General features: G+C 41.0%; 1 protein-coding gene across 4 annotated transcripts in view; it reads right to left on the bottom strand.

Moving 5' to 3' along the window:
• The window catches only part of Ide (insulin degrading enzyme), a 92646-nt gene that overhangs the window by 37307 nt on the left and 32901 nt on the right, over window positions 1-22438 (bottom strand). For all 4 annotated transcript variants that reach the window (XM_048438922.3, XM_048438920.3, XM_048438921.3 and 1 more), the window contains exons 4-11: window positions 20302-20471; window positions 11023-11145; window positions 7696-7808; window positions 7115-7277; window positions 4311-4403; window positions 3754-3845; window positions 1485-1565; window positions 3-106 (exon numbers count right to left, since the gene is read on the bottom strand). In XM_048438922.3, the coding sequence (XP_048294879.1) occupies window positions 3-106; window positions 1485-1565; window positions 3754-3845; window positions 4311-4403; window positions 7115-7277; window positions 7696-7808; window positions 11023-11145; window positions 20302-20471 (939 nt within the window). The remainder of the gene's footprint in view (window positions 1-2; window positions 107-1484; window positions 1566-3753; window positions 3846-4310; window positions 4404-7114; window positions 7278-7695; window positions 7809-11022; window positions 11146-20301; window positions 20472-22438) is intronic.

Below are 22438 nucleotides of genomic sequence, written 5' to 3'. Positions count from 1 at the left end.
ACCGGACATTTTCTGGTCTGAGCTTATCAAGAACCATGTCTATCAAGTCGGGTCTAAATTCTTCCAGCAGATATTCAGCTGTGAGCACTCCATTTAGGGGATAATACTGTGAAAATGGAAGGTATAAATAGTTAGACGTGAAGGCTATCCCAGAGTCTATTAATGTAGGCAGATTTCTAAAAACTAAGTTTATTATTTTATACAGCCCTTCCCTTCAGTTTGTTTTATTCCATTGATAATAATCACTTTGTGGCCCTAAACGTTACTCTGTTGCCTACCACACCCTTATCTTCTACAGTGCTGGAGACTACACCAGGGTCTTGTGCAAACACAGCAGACCCTTCCGCGGATACCCCTGGCCCAACCTGCCACATTCTTAAGTTTCACGATGCGATGGTTCTGCCAAGCACACTGTCAATCTTCATATATACTTATATTACTGAGGTAACAAATCACTGTTTTTTGATGGGGTAGGAAGGTAATAGCTTAGCCTGTAGCCCAGGCTAGCCTAGAACCCAACATCCTACCTCAGTCCCCTACAAGCATGAGCCACCACACCTGGCTATATATTTCTTTTGAGGAAAAATACAATAGTTCTGTTTAAAAATTGGTATTTGCTAATGAAGAAAAATTGAAAATGAAATAGACACCTACAGGATTTTTAATATAGTGCACACATTTTTATAAACAATTTTCTCTCAAATTTCTATGTATGAAATTAAACAAACATTTACAAAATTGTAGGAAGAAATGGACTATATTTTGGCTTGTGTATAAAACTATTATAGATGGTTTTGTCATTGTTTTAGTAAAAGTAATTTCTAGCTGGGTGGTGGTGGCTTACATCTTTAATTCCAGTACTCAAGAAGAAGAGGCAGAAAGATCTCTGTGAGTTTGAGGCCAGCTGGGTCTACAGAGCAAGTACCAGGACAGGCTCCAAAGCTACACAGAGAAATCTTGTCTCGAAAAACAAGAAAAAAAACAAACAAACAAACAAAAAGTACTTTCTAAAACACTGAGATTGTGTGGACCGCACAGTGGCCGCTGCATGCCTTAAAAAAAGTCACTGAAGCTAGAAAAGTAAACTATGGTGGAGAACAAAGTGAAAAACGGAGCTAAGAGGCCATGCTAGCAGCACGGTAAGGAATGACAGCAGCCCAGACTAAAGCAGGAACAAGGCCAGTGGGGAAAGTTGACGATAAAAATGTTTGCAGAGGGAGCACTTGACAGAGGCTGTGGGACTGGGGGGGGGGGGGGGAACAAAAAAACAAACAAAAAACCCGAGAAACACTCATGTAATAAAAATACTACAGAGGGTGATATTTAGTTTAAGGAGCAGTAATATTCTAAACATATCATGAAAGGTTGCCAGAGCTAAAATGTCTGTTTTTATGAGTCCCAACTGTGTCATCTGTGTAGTACTATATTAACATATAGGAGTCTAAAGATCATACACACCACTGTGAACAGGAAAATCAACTTACATGCAATTTTCCTGCAATCTTGGATGTATAGCCTCGAGGTCTCTCTTTATCTTTAAATCTAAAAGCAACAGCATTCAAGTCCTAAAACAGAAAGTTAACCAATTAGACATAAGCCAATTATCAGTCAGAAGTGCATTTTTAATACTTTATTTGAACTATAATTGTATCATCATTACACTTATGAACAACTAGCAGAACTTTATTTAGGAATGTATTAAGACATGAAAAAATCTTAAAATTTATCAACACAGGCTTAAAATAAAAATAAGTAAATAATTCTAAATGAATGTAACCTGAGAGGAGCCAGACCGAGGCATGACTGCACAGGTTTGGAATGAGGCTGAAGCAGGAGGATCATATTCAAGGCTGGCCTAAATGGCACAGCATTAAAAACAAAACAAAACAAAACAAAAAAAGGTTCTACTGCCTAAATCACTAAAACGATTGGTCAAGACATCAAAAACTGTGTACAACCTGTGAAATCCAAAAATCCCACAGGTGATGACAGATGATGATTTGGAGACTTGTTCAAAGAAAATCTATACATTAGAAATTTTTGTCATAATTTCCACAAGCAATAATTATAAATTTTTATAAAGTTTAATAGGATATTTTCCAGGCTGGGATATAGCTCAGTGCGATGGTGTTTGCCTAACACACACAAAGTATAGCGTTTGATCCCCAGCACCAGAGGGAAAAAGTTACCCAATCCAAAATTTATTTCAGAATTTTGAGAGGTCTTTATATATAAAGTATTTTCTTAATAGCCCTTTTAAAAAGACTTTGGAAATTTGAAAGACAGCAGGGTGGTGGTGGCACATACCTTTAGTCCCTGCCTCTTAGAAGGGAGAGGCAGGCAGAGCTCTTGAGTTCAAGGCCAGCCTGACCTGTAGAGTAAGTTCCAGGACAGCCAGGGCTATGCAGAGAAACCCCCTCTCAGAAGAAGAAGAAGAAAAGAAGAAGAAGAGGAAGAGGAAGAGGAGGAGGAGGAGGAGGAGGAGGAGGAGGAGGAGGAGGAGGAGGAGGAGGAGGAGGAGGAGGAGGAGGAGGAGGAGGAGGAGGAGGAGGAGGAGGAGGAGGAGGAGGAGGAGGAGGAGGAGGAGGAGGAGGAGGAGGAGGAGGAGGAGGAGGAGGAGGAGGAGGAGGAGGAGGAGGAGGAGGAGGAGGAGGAGGAGGAGGAGGAGGAGGAGGAGGAGGAGGAGGAGGAGGAGGAAGAGGAAGAGGAAGAGGAAGAAGAAGAGGAAGAAGAAGGAGAAGAAGAAGGAGAAGAAGAAGGAGAAGAAGAAGGAGAAGAGGAAGGAGAAGAGGAAGGAGAAGAGGAAGGAGAAGAGGAAGGAGAAGAGGAAGGAGAAGAAGAAGGAGAAGAAGAAGGAGAAGAGGAAGGAGAAGAGGAAGGAGAAGAGGAAGGAGAAGAAGAGGAAGAAGAAGAAGAAGAAGAGGAAGAAGAAGAAGAAGAAGAAGAAGAAGAAGAAGAAGAAGAGGAAGAAGAAGAAGAGGAGGAGGAGGAGGAGGAGGAGGAAGAGGAAGAGGAAGAGGAAGAATAAGCCAGGCAGTGGTGGCGCACGCCTTTAGACCAAGCACTAGAGAGGCAGAGGCAGGCAGATTTCTGTGAGTTTGAGGCAAGCCTGGTGTACAAGAGCTAGTTCCAGGAAAGAAAAAGAAAAATAATAATAAATAAAAATAAAATAATAAATAAAATTTGAAAGACAAACACTTTATGTTTTATATATTAAAAACAAAAAAAGCCAGATATGGTGGTGAACGCCTTTAATCCCAGCACCTGGGAGGAAGAGGCATCAGTAGAGAGTTCTGTGGGTTCGAAGCCAGCCTGGTTTACATAGTGAGCGCCTGTCTCAAAAAAGGGGGATGGAAGGGAAATGGAAGCTTTTCTACGCAGATAATAAAATCACTTTGAAGAACATAATATTATACATGAAACAACTTATTGTTTCTCATAGCATTCACTGTAGAGCTTTATTACCAGATCTGAAAACAACAGACTTCGTGCAGCTTCGGGCAGAAAGTAGCACAAACCCTGGAAAGGGCGGGCTCTCCTCCAGGGACTATGTGATAACTCAACCCTAAATAGCGCCCCAACTAACAAAGCAGTCTGCCATACCTAAGTTTTAACTAATACAGCTATGCATTGCAACATTCAGACTTTAGGGAAACACAAAAGTTTAACTGGGCCTTAAAGTTAAATTAGTTCACATATATTTGTTTTTGAAAAATAGATTCCTTAAGAAAAATTTTGGTGAAACAAAAGTACCTTGCACTCTTGGAAAACCCATTCTTGAGGTCCTTCTGCACGTAGCTTCTGAATGTATTGAAACATGTGCAAAATTATATCTTCAACATGTACTGGAAAAAAGGGGCACACTTAAAAACCATTCAGTCCTTGAGTCCTTCAAGCATGGATCACTCCTAGGGGAAGTCAGGCCAGTGGAGGTGGTCTCTTTCAGAAAATGGACTCCTCACCTCCCTGAGTCTGGTTCAGACATCCCACACAGCCCTCCGGAGTCCTCACCTCCCTGAGTCTGGTTCAGACATCCCACACAGCCCTCCGGAGTCCTCACTTCCCTGAGTCTGGTTCAGACATCCCACACAGCCCTCTGGACTCACAAATATGGCAGAACAGACAAGTATGCACTTTACCAATAAAACACAAAATCAATTGTTAAGGGGTAAGGATTGTCACAAACAGAGGCCAAGTTACACATGAAAAATACAATGGAGAAAGTGTATGAACTAAAGTGTTTATGCCTTTTCAACACAAAGCAAACCTATGGCATGAGGAATTACAAAATAAATCCAACCAATACTTACACAACCCTTCTTCAGTTAAGTCTACATTGATGATGAAAAACATAAAACCCCGGGCGCCTTCCTTTTGTCCACCAACCAGGGTATTTACCCAGCCTGCAACATTCAAAGAAAAAGACAATAAAGCTAAATGTGTGGTTTTTCTTCTTAAAAAACTGTATTTATTATTATTACTATTATTTTTTGTTTTTGTTTTTCAAGACAGGGTTTCTCAGTAGCTATGAAGTCAGTCCTGGAACTAGCTCTTGTACACCAAGCTGGCCTCAAACTCAGAGATCCGCCTGCCTCTGCCTCCCGAGTGCTGGGATTAAAGGCCTGCACCATCACCAACTGGCCAAAAAAAAAAAAAAAAACCCAAAACAACTGTATTTATTATTATGTGTGCATGGAGTATTTATGTATAGTACACACATGCCAGAACATAAGGTGGCGCTCAGAAGACAACCTTGTAGAGGTAGGTCTCTGCTTCAGCTCTATGTGGGACAAAGGGATCAAACTCAGGTCATCTGCCTTGTGTGGCAAGCACCTCTCGTGATGGCACATGATGCCAACCCTGGCTTCTTTCATAACAAGGGATTTCTAAAATGCTCATACTAGAGCTAGGGATATAGCTCAGTGCTTACTTTACACATATGAAACCTTGGTTTCAATCCTGAACACCACATATGTACACACAGAATCCCCATTTTTCTATTTAACATTTTAAAAATATTAATTATGTGTGTGCATATGCACACGTGTGTGAGTGAGCTGAAGTTATGGGTGCCTAAGAGCCGCCTAAGGAGTGCCAGAATCAGAGTTTTGGTTCTCTGACAAAGGTGTAAGCACTTTTAACCTCTAAGCCAGTGGTGCTCAACCTTCCTAATACTGCCTGCAACCCTTTAATACAGTCCCTCATGTTGTGATAACCCCTAACCGTAAAACTATCTTCATTGCTACTTCATAACTGTAATCTTGCTACTGCTATGAATTGTAATATTATCTGTGGTTTTTTGATGGTCTTGGGCAACCCCTAGGAAAGGGTCATTCAGCTCTCAGAGGGTCAAGACCCACAGGTTAAAATTCACCACTCTAAGTCATCTGACCCATCCCAACATTAAAAGAAATTAATTCTGTGTATGTGTAGGAACACACATGTGCCACAGTATACAGGCAGAGATCAGAGGACAACTTTTGTAAGCTGATTCTCTCATTCCACCATGTGGGTTCCAGGATGGGACTTTAGGTCATCAGGTTTGATAGACAGCAAGCATCTTTATTGGCTGAACAATTTCACTGGGCCCTGGGAAAGGATAGAAAGGGGTGTTGTTGCTTTTTCCATCATTAGTTTTTTCTTTTTCTACTTCATGTATGCTTATGCATGCTGACATGTATACGGGCACATATATGTGGGTGCATGTATATGTAGGGGGCCAAGGTCAAATTGCAATCATCCTAACTCACTCTTCTGTCTTATTCATTGAGGTAGTGCACTATAATCAAACCTAGTAGTCTCCCTAGGCAGTTTGTTCTGGGGGCCCCTGACTCTGTCTTCTGAAACTAGAATTGTAAGCTGACATGTGGGCTATGGGGAATCTGAACCCCAGTCCTTATGTTTGTATGGCAAGAGCTTTAACCACTGAGTTATCTCCCCCAACCCCAATTTTTTAATTACATATTATATTTCTCTCTCTGAGCACACACACGTGTGTTGGGGGGGGATATCATTTGTACCTCAATATGCTGTGGAAATCAAAAGACAGCCTAAGAGAATCGGTTTCCTCCTTCTACCCTAAGTAAGTCTTGGAGACTGAACTTGCATTGTCAGGCTTGGCAGCAAGCCATCTCATCAGCCCTGAAACAGAGACTAGCTATGTAGTTTGAGCTAGACTGGAACTACCTATGTAGCTTAGGCTGGCCTTGGCCTTGCTGGAATTCAGGTGCACATCACTACTGCATCCAAGTAATATCCATACTATATAGTTGAAGAAATTAAAATGGACCCTGCAGGAAAAAAATCAACCTCAGAAAGCAAATCAACCCAACAGGAAATAGACATGTGCATAAATGTATACAGTAGCACACATAAGTCCTGAATGGGCTTTGGAAATCATTTCCTTTCTACATCCCACACCTTTCTGATGAATTGAAGCAGGTAAATAAGCAATATGGCCGGGCAGTGGTGGCACCTGCCTTTAATTCCAGCACTTGAGAGGCAGAGACAGGTGGATTTCTATGAGTTCAAGGTCAGCATGATCTACAGAGTGAGTTCCAGGACAGCCAGGGCTACACAGAGACAAAAAACAAAAACAAACAAACAAACAAAAAACAATTGGTACAGATATGGTTAGTGTGAAAAAAAATTCATCGAAGACTTTTCTTCTGTGATTTGAGACAGACTGATCTTGAACTGTGTTGCCCAAGCTGGTCTGGAATTGGTGATCTCCCTGCCTCGGCCTCCCGACAAGCTGGATCACAGGGATACACCACAGCACTCAGCTGAGGTAACCTCTTCATCCTTCTTTACAGCACAGCTGAGTATATGGCTCTGGGGCAGACCATTTGCCTAAGGTACAAAGGTCTGAGTCCAATTCCAACACACATGATGATAACTTTTGAAATAGCTCACCTTCACTGATCAATAAATAATACTCGATGGCAAGACAGGTTTGTGGAAGGAGCCCCAGACAAAAGGCAGAAACACTAACAATGCCCGCATCACTCAAGACTGCAAAGTGTCATCTAAAATCCTTCCCTCCTAGGTGACAATGAGGAACCGAGTGAAAGATGGGGGTACTACATTCAGGGTGCTGCCCAAAGACACTTACCTTTTGACTTTAGTTCTGACAGCAGGCTTCCAGGTCCTTCATGCCCAATTAGATGACCAAGATAATGACCAGGATTAGATTTGTAGTACTGCTGAAGGTCTGGGATGGGAAATGTTACATAAAGATTCCTAATATCCTTAATGGGTACTATTTTATAAAGTTGCTGGGGAGAAAAAGACAAAGACAAAGACAAATCACAAAATGTTTGCTACATATGACGTTTACAGCGTGAAATACTTACTAATAATGAAAAGTACTGATTTTGGTTAATTACCTGCCAGACTGAAAAGAAGTGACCACAAAGAAATAAATGAATCAGGTTCTCTTTCAGTGTGATTTTATTACATGGGCTAAGCGTGGTGCCCTAGATCCTGAGGCAGCTCTGGACCCGTGCCTTCTGGCACTGACAGTTTAATAGCCTGCCAAGGTCACAGCTACCCAAACTGCTCTTAGAATGCAAAGATCAAAACCTTCTGGTGCATTGTTTATTAATATATACATTCCTAACATGCATAAAATTGATTTGATAGCCATGACAATTACATTCACAAATGAAAAAGAACGGAATTATATGCACGTACTCTAAGATGTTCTTCTTGGAAAGGGTGCTCGGGAAATTCAGGCAAAGGGACATTTTTGTTCTCTACTTCAGAAAATAACTTCACCACCAGGTCAGTCAGGTCATCTAAAGATTCTACAAGAAGCAGAGAAAAAGCAGAATTTACCAATCAGAACTTGAAGCACAGATAGGATTTCAGGCCTTAGGACTTCTGAAATGTCTCATAGTTTTAAAAGAAAAACTTGGGAAAAATAAAACGAAAAGCCCGTGTGTGGTGAAGATGAGCAGGCAGAGCCCACCACCTACACTACGTCGGAAGTCTCTGCAACACCGAGGACTGTGTCTGACCCACAGCCACTTTTGTGTAGATGTAAATATCCAGACATTCCTCATAATACCTTATTTTGCACGCGCACACACACACGCACACACACACACCTTTGCAACACATGTAAAACAAATATCAAAGACAGCAGAATACCAGCTGTGTTCCTGGCTGGCTTGAAATTTACTTTGTAGACCAGGCTCACCTGGAATTCAGAGATCCACCTGCCTCTGCCTCCTAAGTGCTGAGACTAACAGTGTATACCTCCACAACCAACTACTTAGCTGTATTTAGGAAAATGTGCATAGTCAGACAAAAGGCAGACCAGGGATTAGTTGTTATATGACAAGTGAACTGGAGAGTAGACGGAATATATTTGATGCAAGAGCTGTCAGATGGCCTGTCTTCCCAACTAGAGGCCAACTTTGAAGTTTTTTGAGTTCTAAACCAGTCTGGTTATTTATTTCTTTAAGAATTGAAGGGGAAAAAAGGTCAGGGGACATCTTTATGCATGGTGGGCTATCAAGTTCAAGTATTAATGACAGTGGAGTCCTTCAAACAAGGTTCTATCAAATATGCTGCAATTCTCTGTGTTTCTACCCTTAAAGCACAAAACCACAATGGAGCTTAACACACACACACATTTATTTATTTTATGAGTGTTTTGTCTGCATGTATGTATGTGTACCACATGCATGCCTGGGCCTATGGAAGTCAGTGGAGTGTGTCAAAAGTCCCTGGAATTAAACCTATAGATGGCTATGAGCCATCTGTGTGAGTCCTGGGAACCAAACTCAGGCTCCCTGCCAAAGAATCAAGCACGGAGCCATCTCTCCAGCATGCACAATGTAACTTTCTAAGGTAAGGCGTCTGAACGGCCTGGCTTTCCCACTAAGCTGAGAGCACCAGAGCCCAGGGAACTGAGCCTCTTAACTTTGTGTTATCTGTGCTTGCTAATTTCGGTGTCTATATTTGATCATTACTTATTTGACAAATGTTTGGACAGTTGGTGCTGCTACAGCTAGAACAGCTACAGCAAAGACAGAAAACAATGTTTTTATTCTTTTGTGACAGAAACCCTTACACATGGCTAGTTTTCCTCTCATCCCCATCTAGTAATGCAGTAAAAGATGGTATCTCTGCCTCACGCCTCTGTAATGTGAGGGCGCCTCCCTGAGAACCCTCAACTCGACTGAGCTCACGCAAAAGCAGATAGGTTGGAAGTGACGTGTACTGACCAGGAAAATGGAACATCTGATTTTAAATCAAAAACACTGAGGGCAGAGCTCAAGTTTAATTCAGCTAGTGCCATTAGGTTGTTGGGGGATATTTGATCACACTGTGAACCTCAAGTTTGCGTTTGCATTAATTACATAAAACTAACCTAGGGTCAGGAAGTTGCATTAGCAATAAGGTGACAGAAAGCAACCATGGCACTTCAGAGGGCATCCGGGAGAGGCGGACAGACACAGGAAGTAGTATCAGAGGGCATCCGGGAGAGGCGGACAGACACAGGAAGTAGTAGGGTAGGGTTTGGAGTAGCACAGCTTTTTCTGGTTTGGCTAAATGGAAGCATGGGTCTTTCAGAGACCCCAACAAGGAAGGAAAGTTAGCTAATTGTGACCTAGCTTTTCTGAGTTAGCGAGTTTTCACCCCAGCCTTTGAATCTTGAGTCTTATTTATAAATAGAACAATAGAGAGTTAGTTAAAGTTACCTTTAAAAGAGGCAGCTGCAGAGCCAGTGCCTGTGGGAATAGGATTAGCTCCAGGACGCAGCCTGAGCATACATTTTTATCTGAGATACAAGACAGCTTTTAGATCCACATTTTTCAGGACTGGGTTCTATATATCCAGTAATACTGAATATTCTAGGCCTATATATCTTTAATAAGCAGTATTATAAAGTTTTTTAAAAGCTGTATTTATTTACATGTGTGCATACACACAGAGGTTAGAAGACAGTCTCGGGGCTGGAGAGATGGCTCAGTGGTTAAGAGCATTGCCTGTTCTTCCAAAGGTCCTGAGTTCAATTCCCAGCAACCACATGGTGGCTCACAACCATCTGTAACGAGGTCAGGTGCCCTCTTCTGGCCTTCAGGCATACACTCAGACAGAATTATGTATACATAATAAATATACAAATAAATAAATATTTAAAAAAAAAAAAGAAGAAGACAGTCTCTCCAGCCCCCATCTCCATTTCACAAACCCTAAATCAGATATTTTGAAAAGTTCGCTAACTTCCTTAGTTCACAGTCACGGGGTAAGTAGGCAGTATGTTTGGTCTTCAAAGTAAAGCTATTGAACTCTACAGAGTGTAAGTTCTAACTGTTATACCACATTCATACATTTTTAGTATTCTTTTTATCCATTTTGTCTTGTATCTAAATCAACTATAACTCTTTTAATTTTGGGCCAGGTTCCCACCTATAATCTCAACATTTGAGAGGCAGAAGCAGGAAGACTATCACAAATTCAAAGCTAGCCTAGTCTTCACAGTGAGACCCTGCCTCAAATAATCATAAAAATAAACTGCCCTTCAGAGAGACTAGGGCAGCTGAAGGCCCCATTTACCACTAGCAATACAGAACAGCAGCCACAGCCGACTCCAGCACTACTTAAAGCAAAAACAAAACAACAGTTTAACAGGGAAACAACACATTATCACTAATTCCACCTTAAAAACAAACCTTTGTCACTTACAAATACTTCTATCTATCTATTGTCTTCTACGGTTTCATTAACGTGCAGACTTTTTAACTACTGTAAGATCAAATCTTCCTCCACGCAGTCTTTCCTTATTGCAGTCAGAAAGCCCACCAGTAACTCGCGTGAGCATCAGGTCTCCAGTTCTTCTTGGAAGACTGCAGGCTTAAGTATATTTCTCATCTGCAGGTCATTTTCAAGACGATGAGCAGATAAATACCGATACTTCCAACCCTGCTAATACTTTGTAAAATGTCAAAATGGACAAAAACTAAACACCACTCCACTAACTGTCTGAACAGTCTGAAGAGTTCTTACCTCGACCTAAAACACAAATAGCCATCAGATTGGACGAATAATATGTAGAATGAAATTTCAGGAGTTCTTGTCTTACATCGATGCCTTCTTGGTTGGGTCGAGTCTCTAGAGTATATTTGTTTCCTAAAAATGGATAAAAAGCATTTCTTAGAAAAGACGAAATTTGGGAACATTATAGTTTCATTATTACTGAGACTTAAGAAACTATAAGATGAATGTAAGAAACTAAGACATGGGGCTGGAGAGATGGCTCAGAGGTTAAGAGCATCGCCTGCTCTTCCAAAGGTCCTGAGTTCAATTCCCAACAACCACATGGTGGCTCACAACCATCTGTAATGAGGTCTGGTGCCCTCTTCTGGCCTGCAGGCACACACACAGACAGAATATTGTATACATAATAAATAAATAAATAAATAAATAATTTTTAAAAAAAGAAAAAAAAAGAAACTAAGACATATCATGTTTGAACATAAAGTGAATATACAGGGCAGGGCAATACAATAAAAATAGATTATTAATTGTATTTATTTGTTTGTTTGAGGCAGGGTCTCATTCGATACATAGAACAAGCTGGTTTTGAACTCAGAGGTCTGCCAGCCTTTGCCTTGGAGTTCTGGGGTCAAAAACCATACCTGGCTAATTAATAACTAGAGTTTTTCATAAGAAACTACAAACGTTACATGAAAGCTATGCTTTTTAGGCTAGGCATGGTGGCACATGCCTATAATCCTAAAAGAAGGCTAAGGCAGAAGGACAGCAGCCCCAGGCCAGACTGTTACACAGTGAGTTTGAGGTCAGCCTGCGTTAAACAGTAAGACTGTCTCAAACAGCAAACGAATAAAAAGCTTGCTAAAATCTTCAGGGGATAGGCATTATGATCATTTTTAGATAAAATGAGATCCACTGGCTTCCACTCACACTTGCTTTAGTTTTCAATTCCCCGTGCTTCCTATAATTGATTGAACGGACTCACTGGGGAATCTTTTCGGAATTTACTAAGTTACTTGTGGGAAGAAAAGAACAAATTTACTATTTTGAGAAGAAGCATTAAATTTGTGATTTTTAATTCTCATGGGTTTCATCCAAATTGGGAAAAATAGGATGCGGTGTTATTTTCATAGCTCTCCAGTGATGCACATGGCACGCTGGTGTAAGAGCTCCTGTGAGAATTAGGGTCAAACTGCATATCAAAATCAGCGCCGGTCTGTAGTAAAGACCGTGTACATCAGGGGCTGCCGTACAGTGAAGCAGAGGAAGGAATCCTGCTTATGCATATATCACACAAAAAGATGCATGCATTCCAAACGGGAAAAAATTAGCACTGTAGCTAGAAAAGTAGAGAAGAAAGCTGAATAAATGGTCCCGATGATCACTTCCCACCCCAAACCCACATGTAGAGGACGATTTGAATACAGTGAGATGACAGCTAGCAGTTCCCTCTCCAGACACACACCGTTCTAAATTAGTGCTAATTAAGCTGGGTCACTTGTACCAAATTAAAATGCTGCGACTTGAATCTTGAATCCTACTTGGCTCGGTCAACATTAAAGCAAGCCCTAGTTCTAGACCAAGGACATCAGGATGCTGTCTGTGGCCCCTTCACCCTAGGTCGACTGGAAGAAATCCTGCCTTGGCTGGCATTTGGGACACTCAGGAATTCTTGTACCGACTCCATCAGGTAAAAGCTAAGTAACTCGGAAAAGGCCTCCAAACATCTCAAAGGGGTTGTGTATCTTATCTGTAACTGGGTGATAGGGAGACATGACCGGTGGTCAAGGGCAGGATGGATCCCTGACTCCTTCACTCCCCACTGTGAGACAGACATCCTAGGAGCGTAAGAAACAGGACAGGAGGCTTCCACTGGAGCTCAGCAGTGGAAAATGCTTGTCTAGCATGTGCACGGCACACCCTCAACACCACAAGGGAAAATGTGATGTGTATGTGGAGAGGGTTTTGAAAACTATAAAATCCATTAAATGCACTGTATATTTTTTATTTTAAGTTTTATTTAGTATAAAAAGTATACAAACTTAGTGTTAATATTCTGTATGTTTTCACTGTAACAACTATTTGAAACTATATTTAAGACAAAAAAGTCTATAAACAAGTACTAGAAATCCAAATTTTAATTTTTCAAGAAAATAAAACTGACTTCCCCCATATAATTTGAGGCCAGCAATGTATTTCTGCTATGGTGAGAAGGAATCAGTATGATATTTTAGATATCTGTCTTAGAAACTATAGGTATTCTCAGGGCTGGAGAGATGGATCAGTGGTTAAGAACACTGGCTGCTCTTCCAGCACCCACATGGCAGCTCACAGCTGCCTGTAACTCCAGTTCCAGGAAATCTGACACCCTCTTTGGACCTCTGTGGGCATCAGGCACACATATGGTGCACAGATATGCATGCAAGTAAAATACCTATACACACAAAGATAAATAAAAATTAATTAAAAAGAAGAAACTACAGGTGTCTGAAATGACCTGTGTAATAATGAAGGTGCTCAAGCAAAGGCCAAACTAACAGCACAACCGTGACAGCCCTCAGCGCTCTGAAGACCCAGGGTTTAAAACATTATGCTAATGGTGATATTAACTGCAGTTAGTGGAACATTATAGACTTTTTTTAAAAAAGCCCTTTCTTAGCAGCTTGACGTAGGAAGTCCTTTTGTATATGTGTTGCTTTTATTGGTTGATGAATAAAGCTGTTTGGGCCAATGGCTTAGCAGAGTAAAATCAGGCAGGAAATCAGAACAGAGACATAGAGAGAATAGGCAGAGTCAGAGATGCCAAAGGAGGACACACCATAACCTTACCAGTAGGTTACAGCCTCATAGCAGTAAACAGATTAATTTAAGATGTAAGAGCTAACTAGAAATATACTAGAGTCATTGACAGTATTGTAATTAATATAGTTTCTGTGTGATTATTCAGGTCTGAGCAGTCGAGAAAAGAAAGAACAGTCTCAGTCTCCTTCTACAGGGGTTGGAGAGATGGTTCAGAGGACCTGGGTACAGTTCCCAGACCCACAGGATTGCTTACAACCATAACTCCAGTTTCAGGGGGGAATCTGAAACCCTTTCCTGATCTCCTTGGGCACCAGACACACATGCGGTACACATACACACATACAGATAAACACTTATACACATTAAATAATAAATAATAAAGTTAAAAATTTTTAAATCTTTTCTTCTTGGTATTCTAAAAATCCTGGAAGATACTACAGCTCTTTTATGCACATGAATTTTCTTAGAAAATTGAAAGGAGCAATTGCATTATAATTAAACATTATTAGTATAAGATATGTGTCCTGAAAAGGACTTCAGGAGAATCTTCTAAGTGTTATCACAAAATACCTCAACACTTGACTGATTTGGTTCTTGTTTTTACTAAAATTTCAACTTTTCCATAGCTATATATCCCCAAAAGAAACAAGGGAAGGAAGAGTGTAACTCTGCGGTTGATGACTTGTTAAGCAGCCATGGGGCTAAGTTCTATACTCAGTATCATAAAAACAAAGGAATAATAAATAAGAATTTCTTTTTTTTTAAAATTTGGGCGGTAGTGGTGCATGTCTTTGGGAGGCAGAGGCAGGCAGATCTCCAAGTTTGAGGCCAGTCTGATCTACAGAGCAAGTTCCAGAACAGTCAGGACTACAAGAGAAACCATGTCTCAGAAAGAAAGAAAGAAAGAAAGAAAGAAAGAAAGAAGGGAGGGAGGGAGGGAGGGAGGGAGGGAGGGAGGGAGGGAGGGAGGGAGGGAGGGAGGGAGGGAGGGAGGGAAAGATAACTTTTTTAAAGAAATAATTGCCCATTAGCAGCTTAGGAGTGATGGCCCCGCTGCTCCCTCCTAGTATAGCTAACCTGTAATTTTACTATGTTTCTGAAGAAAATGTTTCACTACTTTGGGAAAATAAAAGGAAGGTGAAAAGGGGAACAGGAACACAAAACCCATGGAAAAGCTTAGAGAATAGTAATAATTAAGTCAATTAAAATATACCATGTATTCACAAGGATTGTGATACTCAAAAAATAAATTAGTTATCTCTGGAGGATGGCAGGGAACCAACACATTTTGAATATTGGTAACTGAATAGAAAGAATGAAACACTTATCCTGCTTTTTGAGCAATAATTGCACCACTGTCCCAAACAGGAGAAAAGAGAATTTTTCTGTTCACTGTATCTATAAGCTAATGAAGAGAGAAAGAATAGTAGAATTAAGAAAATCAGAATTAGGGAGAGAAGGCATTAAGAATCAATACTATTTCAGAGAGGCAAACACCATAATGCCCAATGGAAGAACATCATTATCTACGACAAAGCTGTCATGTCAAATAGTCAAGGACAAGAAATCAACATAGCCCAGAGCGAGCTCTGCTTGCTTCGGATTGGCCCAGTTGGCAGGATCTGATGCTGTTTTAGTATGCTTTAGGCTGCAGGTCACTGCAGCACATCACTGAATATTTACGTTGAACTTTGTAAAGAATTCAGATAAAGCACTGAGTGGCCACTGAAGGAAAGATCTAATCTTACGGATCACACCTATTCCATCCATCACCTCAGAACAGTACTGTACCTTTGTTTGTTTGTGATAGAGTATTGTGTGGTCCAGGCTGGCCTTAGACTCACTATGTAGCTGACGATGACCTTGAACTCCTGATCCTCTGGCCTCTACTTCCCAAATGCAGCAATTACAGGGTACACCATCACACACGTCCATATGTTTTTATAAATGATTCTCAGAATACTGTTTCCTTGCTACAAGCCTGCATTGATAGGAATGTTATTCTAAGCTGTTTGCAAAGTGGCTTTGACCCAAATATCTGTGACAGCAGGGACAGGAGAGACCTTCAGCTCACAGCAGCCCGAGGGAATGTGGGCATCTGCCAGCTAGGGCATAAATCTGGTACTGATAGATCTGCGGGCCACAGATTATGAAAGACACAGTTTCTCACCTCTGTGAATACCAGTGGACTCAAAACTGGTATTTGCAGTCATGAAGGTGCTGCCCCTTTAGTTCTGGCAAAATGCAGAAGGGTGAATAAAAATGTCTCTTAGCTGCTGGGATATCCGGATGGACAGAGGTACAAGGACTTCTCAGGAACTCTCTCACTGGACACCCCGCAGCCTGGTCAGGGTGAAGGCCTTCTCTCCTCCATCCATATCTACAGCACGTAAAGAAGTCCTTTGCAGTTTGGGGACCATAAGGCAAGGATTGTCAGAGGACTGGGCTCCAAGGGAGTCTTGCTCTGTCTGCCATTGTCTTGCTGCCTCAAGGCATGACCTACTATGTGAATAAAACACAGCCTGCACTGGTACATTAGAGGAACACTGGAGAAATGAGACAAATGTCTGCTCCTGGCTCCTCAGAATGTTCCTCAGTGTGGGGCGGTGAGGGCTGTAAATTTCCTCTTTGCATGTTTACTTGCTTTGACCCTTTCAGAAGAACATTGTGTTCATTTCAAGTTCATACTGCAGTCAAGTATACTGCATTCTAGTGTCACCTCTGACGTGGAGTCTAAAGAGAATCTACACTCAACCTTAGTCAAGCCAACAGGATAATGAGGTTGGGGTGGCAGCACACACCTTTAATCCCAGCACTCAGGAGCAGAGGCAAGAGGATCTCTTCTAATTTCATCAGGCCAGTCTGGTCTATGGAGCCCGTTCCAGGCCAGCCAAGGCGACAGAGTGAGATCATGTTCAAAAGTAAAGTACAGGAGTAATGGCTAGAACGGCAGTTAGGGCAAAGGCTAGGAAGGCCTTGTCATGGAACCTCACCCTAACAGAGGACCAGGAACTCACAGCTCTGCACAATAGTACCGCTGTCAAAACCTTTATAGATGGCTGCATTATGTAAGCAGAAATCTGATCAGTGCGACTAAAGGCCTCCTTTGCTAGTGATGCTGCAATGGATAAACCACGTTCTTGGATTATTACAAAAGGGCACGAGGATTAAATTGTTCATTCACTGAAACCCGAAAACCCTAGTGGTTTGGATTTGTAGCACAAATCAGCTACTGCTAACTGGATTGTTGCTAGAATTACAAACCACAGAGGAGAGCCGCCATGGCCATGATGAGGCGTCTGAGTGGAATCCCATGCCTGGGACTGATAGTCTCCACTTTGTATATCTGGAATTAAGCTCTTTTCCTCTCACTGGCTTTATCCTATACCAAAGAACTGCTATAAAAATCCCACCTATCTGCATAGTTAATTAAAAACAAAATTGATTATACTTGGCTCAAGTACAGCAAAATAACAGCTGGTTTTATTTATGCATTTTATTGAGTATATATATAGTGTGTGTGCATGTACTCAGAGAACAATTTGCAGAAGTTATCTCTCTCTCTTTCTCTTTTGTAAAACTACCTCTCTTCTTCTACCATATGGTCCCAGGGATCAAGCTCAGGTCAGGCTTGTCAAAAAGTGCCTTGACAGGCTAAACCATCTTGCTAGCCTAACAACTGGTTTGAGAATGGGATACACCAGAACTCCAGTTCAAACTATCATCAGAATAAAAGTTTTGGAACTAGTTCTACATTTCTTGGCAAATCTAATCAGATTTAGGGGCTGAAGAAATATCTCAGTAATTAAGAATATATGCAGCTCTTACACAGAACCCAAGTTCAGTTTCTAACACCCATATCAGGTGGCTCACAACTGCCTATAATTCCAGTTCTAGAGACCTGACACCCTCTTCTGGCTTCCACAACCACTCATGCACACGGCATACACAGATATACACATAAATAATGATCAAAATGATCCATCTATACAAATGTTATACTTAATATCAATTATTCCACAGGGCATGGTGGCGCACACCTTAAATCCCAGCACGTGGGAGGCAGAGAGAAGCGGCTCTCTGTGAGTTCAAAGCCAGCCTGGTCTACAGAGAGAGTTCTAGGACAGCCAGGACTATGTAGAGAAACTCTGTGTCAAAATACAAAAATGAAAAAAATTGAGAAATTTTTTTAAAAAGTTAATGATCTCTTTAAAGTATTAATTTCTTTGTATTCTAGTCTCTGTACTAATAATCCAGTGATACCACCAATAAATATATCTATAAACCCTTTCAAAAATGAATCTGATTCAACACCTACCATTTTATTTGAACACAAGAGTTAGGATCAAAATGGAGAAAGATCTAACAAGAGACTTCTAGAAAACAACACAGAAAAACTTCTTGCTATGGGCCGTTCCAATGACGTTTCTGATACCACATCATAGATTCAAGCTACATAAACGGAACTACATCCTCTAGTAAACATTTACATAAAGAGAAAAAAGAAACCAGCGAAATGAAAAGGCAACATACAGACTGGAAAAACCTGCAGATAGCAGATGTGATGAGTTAACAAAACTTTACAAAGAACTCTCAACTCCGTGACAGGAAAGCAAACAGCCGGATCATATCACGGGCAAAGGAGGCCAGATGTAGAGGTGTACGCCTGTAACCACGGCACTCAGAAGGCCCAGCCTGGACTGCACAGTGAGTCGGAGGCCAGTGTGGGCTACATGAGCAACACACACAACTGTAGTCACAGCCCTCGAGGGCTGAGGAAGAAAATTGTGACTTCAAGGCATGGACTACACAGAAGACCCTGTCTCAAAATACCAAATAAAAATAAGACAATAAATAAATAAAACACTGTATGTAAAGTAAGTACTTGTTAACACAAAATTCAATAAAAAACCCGCAAGGTGTGAAAGGGATAATGACCTGGGAAATCCTGAGTTTGCCTGGCCTCCCCACCTGCTGACCCTGCTAGTGTTGATAATACCCTTTCCATTCTGAGAAGTAAAAAAATAACTTGCCAGCTGGCCAATAAAGTAAACATGGCCCCGTCTATAATCTTGGAACTTGTTACATAAAATGACCTAACAATTAAGAAAGTGTCACCCATAGCAGAAACACAGCCCCACCCAGAAGTCCTCCCACTTGTTTCTGGTCCACCTGTGTGTCAAGTGGAGCCACTCACTCTTGTCTTTCCTCTTTTATTTCCTTCCCAGTTGACTACACCCAGTTGCTCTCTGTGTCTATGGGGTTACAACCGGACAAACAGATCACTCGAGAATTGCTGCGGGAGCTCCTTCCGCTCCTTTAGTCAATCGCTGCTGAGTTACCAGCCCATTGAGGCGCGGTCTCTCTCTCTTTAAAAAAAGCAGCGGCTGTCCTCCTCTCTCTGGCTTCCGGCTCCGCTTCCAGCTTCTAGACTCCTTTCCTGTTCGCGCGGAGGGGCTGTTGTCTGGGACGGTAATCTGTAAGTTTTTTCCCCTTTGAATAAATAACCATTCTATTAATCATAATTCCAAACTGGGTGGTATTGTCTGTGACTTACGCCTTCAGAGAATAACCACAACCAATTTTCTCTTTTCCTGTTCCAAGGCTGCTTGTGAAAATAGTCAACTGCTCCCACTTTGATTTCCATTGTCTGGGAAAAAAGAACCCGCAATCAAATACCAAAACCAAAACTAGAAGGACAAAGGTTTCCAATTTATTAAAATCTAAAGAACTGACACCAAAGGTGCGTCTAGAGAAAAGGGGAAAAGTCACATGGATACCAACCAGGATTCAGATTTAAAGAGAAATAATGTGGTAATCAGGCCTGTAATTTCAGCACTGGGAGATCAAAAGTTCAAGATGACCCATCCTCCTCCACAGAGTGTGATAAAACCAGCCCGAGATGCAAAAGACCCTGTCTAAAAGAAAGAGACACAAAAAGAAGGAAGGAAAGAACAGAGGGAGGAGAAAGATTTCTATAAGAGTACAATTAGGAAGCCACTATGCCTACCTTCCTAACTTCTACAAACACCTAATTCTGTAGTTATGTCAATTTTTCTGGATGCTATTGTATGTCTAGGAAACAGTATCTAAAACCTAAAGAAATTCATTTAGAAAATAAACAAATTTATAAACATACTAATTAAAATATTATCATTGTTTTATATTTTATAACAACTAAAGCATTTTTAAAAGCACAGTAACCTTGCTGGGTAATAGTTTGTAATTCTAGCAGTAGGGAAGCTAAAGCAGAAGGATTTCAAGTTTGAGGCTAGCTTGGGTTGCAGTGTTTCAAAAACACAAAAACAAAGAATAGGGTGCAGCTTAGTTTGGAATGCTTGCCTAGCATTCTCAAAGCACTGGATAACTGCTCCACTCCTCAAATATGTGGACTCCTACTTGAATGAGATTCAAAATGAAATGAGAAATTATAACAGCACTGTGCAGGGAACCCATGAGCACAGAAGTTGATGCATGGTGTTGACAAACCTGTCCCGAATTTGCTGAAGGGGTGTTTGGGATTCCCAGTAGCTTTTTCCAACTGGAAGAGTCTCCAGGCGTCGTTCATCACGTTCTTCTCATGTTCTGAGTCGACGGCATTGACCTCTCTGTCTTTACAGCTTGCATCAAACAAGGGACACAGGAAAAACTGGGCAAACCTAAGAAAATAAGACAGAATTACCAACTTGAGAACTATGATTTTAAAAGAACAGCTTTTAAAATATTTTTAAAACTTTTCGGGGGCTGGAGAGATGGCTCAGTGGTTAAGAGCATTGTCTGCTCTTCCAAAGGTCCTGAGTTCAATTCCTGGCAACCACATGGTGGCTCACAACCATCTGTAATGAGGTCTGGTGCCCTCTTCTGGCCTGCAGGCATACACACAGACAGAATATTGTATACATAATAAGTAAATAAATAAATATTTTAAAAAAAACTTTTCTATGGTTAATATGAATACACACGACCATAAGAAACTGCGGTTGATTGAGGACACAGCTAAGTAACAAAATGCTTGCTTAGAATGCACAAGACCCGGGAAAAAAAAAAAATAGGGTCAGACTTGGTGGTACACACTTTTAACCCCAGCATTTGGGAGGCAGGGAGATCTCTGAGTTCAAGGACAGCCTGGTGTACACAGTGAGTTCCAGTACAGCCAGGGACATAGTGAGACCTTGTCTCATTTCTAGAAGAGAGAGAGAAAGAGAGAGAGAGAGAGAGAGAGAGAGAGAGAGAGAGAGAGAGAGAGAGAGGGAGGAAAAATACACTGCTTTAAGAAAAAGGAATATAAAAGAAGTTCTAAGTAATAAAAGAAAAATTTAATATTGGACATATGTAAATTTAGTTGTTGATCTTTCCAGAGATGCTAAAATGAGTAAAAATACAAGTATAACTTAAGATGCAGTCTGACATCTCTATGAAGTTTAAATTTCTTCAAAAGAAGGGGAAAGCAGTTGATAACTCTGTCACATCTTCAGTGTGCAGCCAATGGACCATCTCAGCAAATAAAAGTACTTGCCATGCAAGCCAACAATCTAAGTTTGATCTCAGGAGTCCACAGTAGAAAGAGAAAATCAAATCCCCTCTGATCTCTGCATATGCACCAAGGCATGTGCACACACTCTACCTACCCCCCACATGTCACAAGTGCACATCACATGCACACGTATCACACTTTATCACATACTTATATATTCATGCATACTCATACATACATTACAGTCACAAACACACGTCACATGCACACACATCATACAAATTATCATACACGTGTACATACATGCACATACACACTCACATAAACTCATACGAACATTACATAGTCACAAACACATCACACACATACACACATCTCACATGCACACGCACTTACCATACACACATACTAAAAAAATTTTTAAATGTTTTAAAAACCTTAAATGTACAGCCTGCAATATGCAATCTCATTAAAACTCAGGCACCTCAGGACAAACAAATTAAGTAACTGAATTTTAAAAGGTGTGATTCGAATTCTAGAAAAACTTTAATCAGAAAAACAACAGCGCAGCGAAACCCGTAAATCACAGCGTCGAAGCCATGGTTACAAGCTTTTATAAAAGAGTAAATAGTCTAGGAATTTTTAATAAGCATCAATTTAACAAATAACATGGTATGTAACTCTAACATAAGCAACCAATATACCTTTCTTGAGTCCATAGGACTACTCCTCCAGAAGTCCTGGATTAAATTCCCAGAACCCAGATAGTGGCTCACAACCATCTATAACTGTAGTCCCATGGGATCTGATGCCCTCTTCTGGTGTATACCCAGAAAAAAACACCCATAAACAAAAAATACATAAATAAATCTAAAAAATAATGTATTTACTTTACAAAAATAAAAAAAGAAAAGGAAAGAAAGGAAGGAAGGAGGGAGGGAGAGAGGGAGAGAGGGAGGGAGGGAAGGAGGAAAGAAAAAAAGACAGGAAAAGGGAAAAAAAAGAACAAATCAGGGCCATCAAGATGGGGATGGCATGACAAGCAAAGGTGTCTGCCACCAAGCCTGACGCCCTAAGTTCAATCCCGTGATCCACATAGTAGGAGATAAGGGACTCTCACAAGCTGTCCTCTGACTGCTACATACATCCCAT

The sequence above is a fragment of the Myodes glareolus genome, chromosome 7, assembly GCF_982192425.1.
Source record: "Myodes glareolus chromosome 7, mMyoGla1.1, whole genome shotgun sequence".
NCBI classification, from domain to species: domain Eukaryota; kingdom Metazoa; phylum Chordata; class Mammalia; order Rodentia; family Cricetidae; genus Myodes; species Myodes glareolus.
This window is presented reverse-complemented; position numbering and strand designations above follow the sequence as displayed.